The 13,056-nt window shown below is 35.5% G+C and overlaps 1 protein-coding gene across 2 annotated transcripts in view; it reads right to left on the reverse strand.

The window, feature by feature from the left end:
• Window positions 1-3,406: 3,406 nt before the first annotated feature.
• The window catches only part of pappab (pregnancy-associated plasma protein A, pappalysin 1b), an 87,758-nt gene continuing 78,108 nt past the window's right edge, over window positions 3,407-13,056 (reverse strand). For both annotated transcript variants that reach the window (XM_058777714.1, XM_058777713.1), the window contains exon 22: window positions 3,407-8,729. In XM_058777714.1, the coding sequence (XP_058633697.1) occupies window positions 8,625-8,729 (105 nt within the window). In that variant the 3' untranslated portion in view covers window positions 3,407-8,624. The remainder of the gene's footprint in view (window positions 8,730-13,056) is intronic.

Genomic DNA, 13,056 nt, shown 5'->3' on the forward strand with positions numbered 1-13,056 from the left:
ACTAACCACCAGTCTTTAGCAGTTGCGTTTTCTTTCTCCAGTTTCCCCAATTGATCCCAGAATAGAGCTGAAAAATAACAAGCTCCACTGCTCGGTATAATTGTTCACCGCCATTGCCTGAGGTCAAGTGCATTTCCAAAACTGATTTGCTTTTCAGTTTTTCCTCTCTTGTGGAAGCTGGGGGAAAATCCCTCAGTGAAAGAGGGACACCCGCTCTGATTTCAGCCATCTTCTCAGCTGCAGTCGGGCCTCTGGGTGACCTCGTGAGGCTGGGACTAAACTGGCTGCTCTTAAAACCACAAAGCCACAGTTGTCTCGCTCAAGCCAATTTTACTGCCTACTCAGAGTGGCCTCTGATCGCAGGAAAACACAAACACAGTTGGCTGATGTGGCCGGGGCAAATGTGTTTAACCGACTTACAACGTCCAATGGAAAAAGAATGTGTTGCAGTTTGACTGTTAATTCCAGCACAATGTAAAAGCTCTCTCTCTCTATCTAAAGCATTAGCTGATCTCACGTCTAAACAAATAAACTCTGCCATCAGTTCTGTTTGGATCTCAGTAGCTTGACTGATAAATTGGAACATTACGGCACAACGCAACACTCTAAAAACAGAACAAGATTGGATGTCAGGGTTCAAGCACATCCATACCAGGCGCGGCTCGTCAATATGGGCAACCAAAATATTCATCCAAAACATAGACCTCTATATAAACTGAATCGATAATAAATTGTAAATGTGTTCAGCATTCTGCAACAAATATTTTTCGGATTTTCTATACTATTTTAAGTCGTAAAGTAAGCAGTATTAAAATCCCGCGCATGGCTTTAGGAGGCATGTGTACTTCATAAGTGGGGCAGACGGTGCCTGAGCCCTCCCGAGCTCAACAGCGCCCCACAATTTTGCAACGTAAATCTGTGGTGAAAAGGGGAACTGCAGCGCGCTCTAATTGAGAGCCATTGGGTCAGATTTGAGACTGCCCCGCTTATTTTCACGTTAACGTTACCTTACGTGAACCTCGATCCACCAGTCCGCTTTAGCTGTGTGTCTGCATCAGGTCAGTAACTAGTTGTCTGTTTATAATATGTCTGTTTTTTTTTTGTTAGTTTTTTTCTTTTTCTATGTGGAGTAGTGGATAAAATGAACAAAATAGGCTATAGGTTAAATCCTTTAGTTTAAATGTGCTCACATGAGTAGCCTTTATATGGTTCTGTTTGTTTTGTTTATTCTGAGAATAGACATATCTTCTGTCTTCACCCGAATTGCTCCACAACCTGTAACATTCCAAATCAACATTTGGAGAGGATAAATACTATTAAGGCAATTATTATACAGTATTTTATGCGTGTAACATTACTTCGAGCCTGTCTATCAACATTGGCGCGCCACCCACAGGATAACGCAAGGACATCTCTGCCAAAATTTTGTGTTCAAAGATTAGAATATAAAGTTTACAAAATAATCTGGCCCACCTGTCAATATGTTAAGCAAAATGTTCTCCTAAGCCTGTAACCCTTGCTATAGCCAATGTTTCTGGCTAAATCATCACCTGTTGCTACATCCCAATTCACACCTGTTCCATTGTAAATAGCATGCAAGACTACAATGTCCCAAATCAGAGTACACCGTTTAAAAAACAAAACAAAAAAAACAAAACAAAAAAACCCAGAAAATGGACTGGTAATTTTCTGCCCGGACATTATCCATTAATTTTATAGATATTTCCGTTAACCCTAAAACACAATACAATGAAATGCAAAATATACAGGTAAAACACCTGTATATATATATTACAGTGAATGTGAGTGAAAACAATATGCTCGATAGATTTTGGAAGTATATACACTGATGTTAATGTTTGGGCTTAGTAAGATATTTCTTTTTTATGTTTGTGAAAGAAGTTTCTTGTGTTTACCTGCATTAATTTGATCAATAAATGTTACTATACTTTAAAATGTTTTCAAATTTAAAGCTGAATTTCTCCAGAAGTTATGATATTTTAATTATTATTATTTTATTAATATGAAACTTGCATGAACAAATCATTTACAAAAAGATCAATAAAATCCTAACATCCTTTCAAAAACATTAACATTTTCATCCTTTCAAAAAAAAAAAACTTTTTTTTGGAAATATTTGTGATACATTTTTTTTTCAGGATACTGTGATGAATACAAAGTTCAAAACTACCTATACTTATTTGTTTATTACAATGTAAAAGTCCTTACTGTCACTTTAGAGCAATTTCATATGTTCTTACTGAACAGAAGTTTTAATTATAAAAATGACTGACCCCAAACTTTTGAACGGTAGTGTGTATGCAAGGTTTTTCAGTTGATATTACCCACAAACCTATGTGCAATGAATAGTTTGTAATGATGCTTTTTTAAATTTGTAAATCTGTAGAAAAAACCAGAAGCATGCACAGCTGAAGTTGCCACATCAGTTTTCACCTTAACAAACCTAAAAGCCTTAAGAATAGGCTACTGCTCATTCATTTATCTAAAAACTACAGTTAACATGTAAGCACAAGAACCAGGCAACAAAGGGGATAATGATGTTTTAGTGAGGTTTCATTATATGTCCAAAATATACATATATAAATGGAAATAAAAGTCCCTGCGACAAACAGACCAGAATATTTTATGAATCTATAACTTTCAGCGGTATAGGGACCAAGTCTTACTATTAACTAGCTGCTTATTAGCATGACTTTTATTAACATATTGGCTGTTTATTAGTACTTATAAAGCACATATTCTGCATGACCATATTCTACATCCATAATCCTGCCCAATACCTAAACTTAACAACTACCTTACTAACTGTTCATAAGCAGCAAATTTAGTTAGGAGTTTATTGAGGCAAAAATCCTAGTTAATGGTTTGTTAATAGCGAGAATTGAACCTTAAAATAAAGTGTGACCATTTCAGCTTTTGAAAGAGGGCCGTCACATTTTTGTTGACCAATCTGACCAATCAAGTCCTGTATTATATTCCAGTGCCAGGATCACTTTCACTGCATGCAGTGGAATAAACTGAGGTTTAAGTGCACTATACGCCCATTATACAATATACTGCACAGATTTTTCATTAACTGTTACATTTATCACATATCATACAATTATGCAGCAGTGCTTTGAATTTGAACTTTGGCTTTCATGTAGTATATCCAAATGTATAACACTATAAACTGAATTGACACTGTAATGACTAAATATGCTTGAGGTAATCGCGAAAGGTGTTAGAGTTACAGTAACCCTGCTCTTCCATACTTCCCATCACAATATTTAGAGATCATTTAAGAAACATACTTACAGGAGGAGCAGTTTTATGGATAAGTGCCAGCATCAGGTTTCACAAAGCAATTAAACACAAGTGGTACAATTACATTTCATTAACCAGTGTTTATTTTCTAAATAATACATATCAGGAAAAATAACATTGATGTACTTACTGTTAATAATGCTTGAGGAGTTCATGAAAATATACAGTACACTAGTCTGCTCTGTGACAAATAATATCACAATATTATATATAAAAACAAACAAATGAACAAACAACAGTGGCAAACTGCTCACATCAGAAATAATCATGAAAAATGGTACAAATCAATTGGTTATTAAAATAATATTGTGGTAAGTGCCCAAAACAGTGCATTTAGTATTTATACTGAGCACAGTGGGTTTATTGAGACTAACCAGTGCTTACGGAGACCGTCAGTGTAAGAGGTCAAGCCTTTTAGGTTTGTATTTGGAGATATGCCAGGAAGGACAATGGGTTTGTCATCATGTCTGGTCTTGATTTTATGTCAGTGCAGTCGCAGAAGAATTTGCAAATTTGGAGACCAAACAATGACACAAAATGGAGCAGGGCATCGAAAAGAAACACTCAGGAAAAATATATATCAAATAACATGTAACATAATTGATTTCGATATAAAGGTTTTGAAAAGAACACTAAAAACAACACACAAAATGAATACTCAAATGACACGTAATGGGGTAAATTATCTCTCGTTGCAAAAAAAGTATGATAAATACATCTAAATTTGCTATACTACTTAGATGAAAGTAGCACACCATCAAATTTTTACATCTCAGACTTTGGGACCATGGTTTTGATCATGCAACTGTAATCTTCAGAGTATGAGATTTGAGAAAAGCATGCTGAACTGGCTTAATATTGATGTGCAGTCATGTTACTGGTAGCAATGTACAAAACCTACACAGCTGTGTGAAAATACAGAAGCTGTATAAAGTGAAATTACTGCAAAAATCCCATGATGTAAAGTGACCTTTAGGCTATTCTTCAAGCAAACACAGCACTAGGGAAATCTGAAATAGGTTGAAACCTTTAAATCACAAAATTGGATGTACAAAATAGGACACTAATTTGCTGAGGTACAACTTTGTCTGCATGTACGGTCATGGGGACATGCCTCTTTCTGCAGTGAGGATGAAAATGTAGGGACACACGTTGGATTATAGAAGGAATCTATACATGAGGCTTTCTATATGTGGCCAAACATCAGCAGCTGAGCCACCACAAGCAGTCTTTCAGTTTCTCTCACCTATTCTACTATTTACACAAAACCACACGAGCCCCACGGCTCCAGACCGGTTCAATGTATCTACTCAGCAATTGGAAACGGAACCTCTCTGACCAATTTCCCCAGAATATACAAACATATGGAATCTAAAACACGGGTGGAAGTCAATACGGCAAAGGAACACTTTGTACAATTTTCCAAAGGTGACATTTCTATAACATTTTCCTTGTGCATTAGAGACTTTTATTTATTACTCATACAAATTGAGTGGCTGGGAAAACAGGTCATTTCTTACGCCAGACCTTTGCTTTCTAACCGGAACAGAGGAACCGACAGAGAAGTAAACAGTAAGGGGGGGAAAAAAGACTTTTGATCACACCAAGTAACACTGGAGACATATAAAAATAACTTAGATGAACTGTGTAAATATAAATAAAAAGACAACATTCTTAATAAATAATTATATTATTTACAACATTGTATATTGCTAAGAGATTTAAATTACTAAAATACTGAACAAGTAAGCAGCAAACATTACAGGCATGAGGTACAGCAAAAAAGATCCTGTTAAGTTTACAGTAGACTGTTTCACCAAACTTCATTTGATTTGATCTTGTTTTTCATGGCTTCAGAAGAAAAAAGTAACGTTGCGTTAGAATGCATTCAGCTTTTCTTAACATTTCCAGGAAAAAAAAAAAGGACAGAAAAGGTTGATCACTGTTTGTGTACAACACCCCAGTAAAGAACTGTATGTACTGTAAAGCTCAGTAAAGGTCCATTTTCAGTGATGTCTGAAACCGGTCGTGATACTGGTTCATAAGATTGCACATATATTGGTATTTGTTCTAGGCACTCTTTCCAAGTGATAACTGAATAAAAGCAGCAGTATTTTAGCATTTACTATGCAATAATAGCATACAGTTTAATACTAGGAACAAAGACATCAATAGAGACTAAATATGACATGATCTTTACATCGAAAGAAATGACGACAGAGCTGCTTGTGTACATGAATAAATAAGTCATCAGCGACTGTGACGACCTACTCTGTCATCTCACTCTTGCCGTGTCTCTTGCAGGTCAGATTTTTTTACTTTGGATATCCTTTGATGGTAGCTGTGTTTTTAACATCTATGTTTTTAACATCTGTATTTGTAATTGGACTACACACATCTCTCTTTAATACTTGCCATTTTAACCAAAGGTAGTGAAAAGAGAAGAAAACAACAACACACAGTATAAAGTACTATTCAATGATGTCATACACTACACGACTATTTAATTTAACAATTATGATAACCTGTCTGACCATAGCAGCTTTTTTTATGGTAAACTTTTTTCTTTTCTTTCTTTTTTTTTTCTATTTCATCAACAAAACAACTGTACAAAGACAAGTGCAGCAACTGTGGTCAAAGATAAAAATATTGATTGACAGAGATACAGTTGAACAAAACCACCAGATATAAATATACACACAAGGCTCTTCCTACCTTAAACTCTTCACTTCTGAAAAACATAATATTTATCGTTAGACATTAATGCCATAGAAATAACCTCTTATCATCGGCTGGGCTGACACAACTTGTTGGGATATTCTGGTTTGATTAGTAGCCTCACTTCTGCTATCACAACAGTTGTTGTTGTTTTTTTTTCTATGCTACATTGCTAATGCTAATGTAATGAGAAAGATGTCATTTAGATGTATTTATAAGAGCTCAGGGAGATTGTGAGGGTGGCTGATAAATGCTTCTACTGTAAGTCATTTTGATGTTTCAATACTTTCTAAAAGTGGTTTGTAAACCAATGTGTAGATATTAAAAGATTATGTGTTTAATGGGGTCGTACTGACTGCCATTAACTACCACACCGCCATAGACTACAATCTCCAGTTTTACACTGGTGTACACTTACTACAATATAAGACATTTGCTATTGTGTTGAACTTCAAGCTAGTTGTTACATATACTGCTGTTATGCGCTAACGTTATTGTTAGTTATTTTTCACAAAAATAATGAGCACCACAAAAAGGGGAGCACCGATGGCATATCTGCCAATAAGATATTTTTGTTACAAAATGTCAGATGAAATGGACTGCAAAGGTAAGCCTGAAATGATTTCATCTATTTTATACATAGTTTTACTGCTCTTTTACAAATATAATGCTACATTAGACTGAGCTAGCACAAACACCTTGATGCTAAATGCTTATTATATTCACAATGAAGCCTAAATTACATTCTTTGTGTCAATACTTTACTCACTTTTCTTGTAATTTGGTATTACTTTTGAATGAACACTTGGCTCCTAATAAAATATGTTATTATCCTGATGGACAAAGGCCCTTTAGCTGGTCTTCATCAACAAGCAAATACTGACTGACTGCCCATTTTATTTGAATTATTAATTATTAATTGTATTTCTCTTTTAGTCAATCATCTCAGTGGCCATTGTGTCTCTAATAAGGCTGTCAATCTATTAAAATTATCAGTCTGTTTCATAGTTATGATGCATAGCATTAATGCATTCAGTTCCAAAGAGTGTGTATTTGAGTTTGGCAATTTATGTGGATGGTATGTCTATATAATGACACCAGACAGAGCTAAATGTATGCAGCCGTGCTCTTAATTCATTCTATAGTCAATCTAATTGTTAATATTAATTATCAAACTGCACTAAACAGGACAGGAAATACAAATGGATTTGATCTTTCTTAAGTAAAAGATGAATTTCGGTTTGAGGAATAAAATTTCACCAAGCATGCAAACAACTTTTGTTAAACATCCCATCAGGGACTGGTTATAAATAAATTATCCATTCAAAATCTTTCTTCATTTGCTGATAGAAACACGGGTGCATGATCCATTTCAATTAGCTCCTAATGTTCGGCAATTAGTGTGTGAACTTTGACAGCCCTAGGGAAGGCAGAGGGGAACCTGTTAGTAGATCTACATGTATAAAGCTGTTTGCATGTATATGAATATATATATTTCATGTAAAGCTGATATAACTGCATTTTGACCAGAGGTAAAATCTATGGCAGACTGCACTTGCATTAAACTACAAACTGTCCATAGACAGAATTGGCTGCATGGCCACAGCAGCAAAACTAGCAGCAACAGCTGTGCTAACACAACTTCTTTCACGAGCTCTCTCTCTCTCTCTCTCTGGATGTAACTTACTGGATCAACACCTCCTCTGATGATTTTTCGGCATCAGATTTGTGCATTTCTTGCTGATATACAGGATTTGGTGATTTAGGCCCACAGCAGCTGCACTCGTACATCTTCCTATGCACTGTGAAACGTTCCCATCATCCCTCGATGTTTCATACAGGCTCTGAGGTCGGCAGCCAAATATTTTTTTTTCATAGTGAGCAAGAGCAGCTCAAACATCCAGAGGAGTGCAAGCCATTCGTGTGACACAAATTTGGATTTGATATTAAGGTCCATTTCTAGGTATTTCCTCTTTGATATTTGAACTGATAAATATAAGAACGCGGAGAACACTTGATATGCGATGACACAGTGAATGGCTAAACTGTCATCGAGACAGTCTTGGAGGTCAGGTGTAAAGGGGCATCACAAAAACATCAGAGGTCCTCTCATTCATCGATTCGCTTTAGTTTGGAGCTCTTGATTTGACTCGATTGGAATCATCCCATTTTCTGACTACAGGCAAACATTAACAGCTGCATTTTTTCCTTCCCCCCCTTCTTGCTCTGGCTTTACATAAAAACAACATTGCCATGGTTGCATTTTACAAATAATGATCAATGAAAGCAAACATAAAACAACAAAACTGTCAGCCCAGGCTTGTTTGAGCTTTAGTTTGATGACATCTATTGTTGCTCATTCATAAAACTTCCACTTCTTGTCCTTTGCGAAACCTGTTGTTGATGTGTTTGATTGGTTGTTTGTTTTTGAGTGTCATACCCTCTTAAGTTGTTGCTGTTTGATGAGGAAACGAGGGCATGTTGGAGTGCGGTGTGAGTGGAAAGGCCCTCTTATAAGCAGCATGTAGAGAAGAATGGTTTCCCAGCAGGCCCCCTGGGTGCCACAGGGGGTACCAAGCTCAGCCAATGGACCGGTGGCGGACTCCTTTGTTGTTCTCCTGGGCGTCGGGGTCCCGACACGCACAGTCTTCTCGAATGTCACATGACATTGGGAATGGAATCACCTGGCACAGACAAAATATCAAAAGGGGTTGAGTCCAAGAGCTTGAAGTGATGATCACTTTCACCACAATACAGCAGTGTTATGAAAAGGTTTCAATGTTTTTATGAATTATATTTCAGAGATTCTGATCCAAGGGATAGTTCACCGAAAAATGATCAATTTTCAATAATTTACTCAACCTCATGCTTGTATGACTTTCTTTCTGCTGTGGAACATAAAAGAAGATGTACTGAAGAATGTTGGGATACTGAAGAGACTGGGAAAAAAACAAACACTGAAACATTTTTTAAAGACACCTTTTTTTGTGTTCCACAAGGCAGATTAATTTGAAATGGTGAGGGTAAGTAAATGACAACATAATTTTCATTTTTGTGTGAACTATTAAGTTATTAAAAAACATAATCTCAGATCTATTCTCTCCCAGTTGAAAGCTTCTACTGGCATTAAAATCTCTAATGACAATATTTGTCAGCAAATATTATATAAATTGCAAATTGTCAGTTGCTTTGGAAAAATACATCTGCTAAACTGAAAAATGTCTTTAAATTTCACAAATAATTACACAGAAATGACAAGTAATTATCAATTAAATACAATATTTTGAAGTAGAAAGACTGAAACAGTATTTTATTGTAAAACCTACTCCTGTCACGTTTTAAGCAGATGAAGATAAAGATGATAACAAAAAGTCGATTTTTTTTCTTATTAAATTCCAAAAACAAAGATGATATAGATAAGCCAAAGGCATGAGACATAGTGCGCAATGCACAAACAATACCGGACAAATGAAAAGTGAATAAAGAGGAACTTAAATACACAGTGATAGCAAACTAAAGGTTGAACAGGTGTGCTGATTGATGAGTGTCCAAGGTAACTGGTTGTGGCTAGAAGGGATACAGCTCCGACCGGAAATGAACAGTGAAATTAATTTTCTACCTATTAGATTGTGTTTCATTAACGTCTATACCTACCCCAACCCTAAACCAACCCCTTACAAGAATAAAAAAAATAGTAATTATTGTTGTACAGTGTGACAAAAATTACGCTGTATTGATGTGCGCATGCCCAGTAGCGCCATACGTATCCCTTCTAGCCTTAACCAAGGTAACTGATAGTTGGTAGTGATGGGTCGTTCTTGAACGATTCGTTCTTTTTGAACGAGTCGTCTCTGAGAGTGATTCGTTCAGTCGCGCATGCGCAACATCCTATAGGTTCTGCACTGAATTAGTTCACCTGTTTCGAGTCTTCGGATTTGAGTCGTTCGTTCATCACGTGACAGCCTCATAAGCTAAACCTATTCAGTCTGAGGGAAAAATACTTAATAATAATAATAATAACCAACTCTTTAGTTTATTACCTTTGTTACCACATTCAGTGTTATGGAAAAGAATCATGACAGAAATTCACATTTATAAACTGTAATTAAAAAGCTACAATTTGAGACCAGAAACGCATCAAGTAACTGTAAGAGTAAATAATAATAATAATAATAATAATAATAATAGGTTTAGCTTATGGGGCTGTCACGTGATGAACGAACGACTCAAACCCGAAGACTCGGGATATGAACTAATCAATTCTCTTTCCGGCTCTGACTGCATAGGTTTAGCTTATGAGGTTGTCACGTGATGAACGAACGACTCAAACCCAAAGACTTGTCAGATAAGAGGTGAGGTGAACTAATAATAGAAGACCCAGGTAAACAATGAATTAATCTTTTCTTTTTCTTATAGCATTAGTTTTGTATTGTTTGTAGTGTGATCAACGTTTGCATAAGTAGTAGATGTGTTATGGAAGTAGCACGTAACATTTTAATAATATTTAGCTAAAATGAACGAAATGAACGAAATGACTCGAAAAAAGATTCGTTCATTTTGCTGAACGAGACTCAAAGGTCCGAGTCAGTATAATGATCCGAACTTCCCATCACTAATAGTTGGTGGGAAAACTAGAACAAAGGAGACAGGAAAGTGATGAGAAACAAACTAAAAGTCCTTGGTAATGAAACTAAAAGAACATAACAGTTACAACAAAAATCTTTTTTTTTTTCTAATTTACAAGCTCAGTTTTTTAATAGTTCAAATGAGTAAATGTAAATGTCAGCAGTTAAAAGAATGAAAATTTACAAGCTCAATTTTATTTAATAGTGCAAATGAATAAATGCAAATGTCAGCAGTTCAAAGAATGAAAATTTACAAGCTAAATTTTTTTAATAGTACAAATGAATAAATGTAAATGTCAACAGTTCAAATGAAAAAAAAAAAGGGGGAAACAAACCAAGTTTTTTCAAGAACAACATTGAAAACGGTAACAAAAGTCCTTACACTTGACCTTGGTTGATACTGTGGTGAGATGTTATCTATCAAACATCAGTTAAACCTATTCTTACGCTTTTGTCAAATTAGATACGGTGAGAGCTGAATGCGTGTGTGGGTTTAATGATGTCGCTGACCAAAGCACAGCGTGCTCTCATTTAATAAATAACATTATTATCCTTTTATTTAGTTCTGACTGTTCTACCATTTGGGGAAAAGAGGATGCGGAACACTGGAGCTGGAACACAAACAAAAAAGTTTTTAAATCACTGTTTGTCAGTGAAAACAACTCCATATATCCACAAGTATACACAATGGAATACATTTTTGAGAGTGTGATCCACACCTGCACTTCTATTTTACATGAGCCACTAACAACGTGTCAGTATGCTCATCTCAGCCTGTTTTTACTTTTGATGTCAAACAGAAAGCGGCATCTTTTCAGTCCCTGTGAGCTATGTATGTGTGCACTGTCAGATCAGTGCGAGCGCACTTGGATCCCTATGAGTGCAGAGTGAAAAAAAAGAGAGAACGCAAGAGTGTATATGTGTACAGAAGAACAAGGGATCTCTTGTGTTCGGAGCGTTGAGGGAAGGAATGCCCTCTCCTTGCCCTGTGAAACACACAGGCCTTTCCTTTTGGTGTCCCCATCCACTGTAGGGGATTTTCCCATCTGTAAATCTAGTCCATTCATAGTGCCCACAAACTCTGGCTGACAACATTCCCTCCATTGCCACACTCCTCATTACAACCGACCAACACTTCTCCAATTGTTAAGTGTGCGTGTGTATCTGTGTCTTCAAAATGTTTTCGTTGCCCTCAGCCATCCCTGAATTGTTTCCAGGGAAAACAAACAAAACACTGCAAAACAAAAATCTTTCGTGAAAAAATACTGTTCATTTTTAATAAAAGTTTCAACAACAACAGTACAGTGCAAAGACAAAAGTGAACATTTCATCAAAACTGAGTTGTACCAGAAATTAGGTATCTTAAATCAGGGTTTTCAAACATTTTGATGCTAAGAACCTAGAGTTATTATAGTTAACTAAAACTTAAACCATGAAAAGACAGAAAGAAAGATAAAATAAAATCAAATAAACATTAACTGAATTTAAATATTAAAAAAAAACACATTTTTAAAAACCTAATTGCCAAGGCAACAATTCTCATTTTCATCAAGTTTAACTGAAATAAAACCGAAATAAAATGAATAAAAACTATACAGACATATTAATAGTAATAATAAAAATGGCAAATAAAATGATATTAAAATAAAACTAATTTGAAAAAAAACTATTATAGTATATCAATGATAATAAAAACGCTTCAAAGAAAAAAAAAGGAGCTCATTTAAAAGGCATAATTATAATATGTGTGATGAATATTCGGCATAATTGTTTTTTGGAAAAAACAAAAACCTTACATATTGTACCAAAGCCAAAAGGAGTGATTAAAATAATATATGGAAAAACATTCATTATTATTTTATGAAATTTTAACTTAATTTTATTTTACATTGTTTTCACATTTTAGATTTTACACTATTTTTTACTTCTAAAATGGAAATATTAAGCAAGAATACTATTAAGTTCAACTATCTTTAGCAAACAGTGCAGGACGAGTTATCCACTCAAGTTTAATACTCAAGGTATTAGAGTATGAATTTGTCCAGCTACCATTAATATGCTGTTTGCTTCCAAATAAATGACTTCTAAACTGACGTTAGGTGACGCCAACGCAAGCAAACTTACTTTTAATGTTCAGTTCATGCCCCTGAGACCATGACATCTGGATAGTATAAATATCAGCATTTCACGAGAGTCAGACGAACTCTGACATAAGCTTGAAAGAAGTGAAGTTGAGAAGTCTGCAGGAAGCTTTTGACAGTAAGCTGAGCTGTCAGTGCACTTTTCCTTCAGCAAACCTTGCAACCGCTGAATGTTCTCACAACATCTGACCTTTTCTGTATTGATGTCATTGGGACAGTGGTAGAGGAACTGAGACTCCTCCAGT

This window comes from Onychostoma macrolepis, chromosome 05 (assembly GCF_012432095.1).
Source record: "Onychostoma macrolepis isolate SWU-2019 chromosome 05, ASM1243209v1, whole genome shotgun sequence".
Taxonomy (NCBI): Eukaryota; Metazoa; Chordata; class Actinopteri; order Cypriniformes; family Cyprinidae; genus Onychostoma; species Onychostoma macrolepis.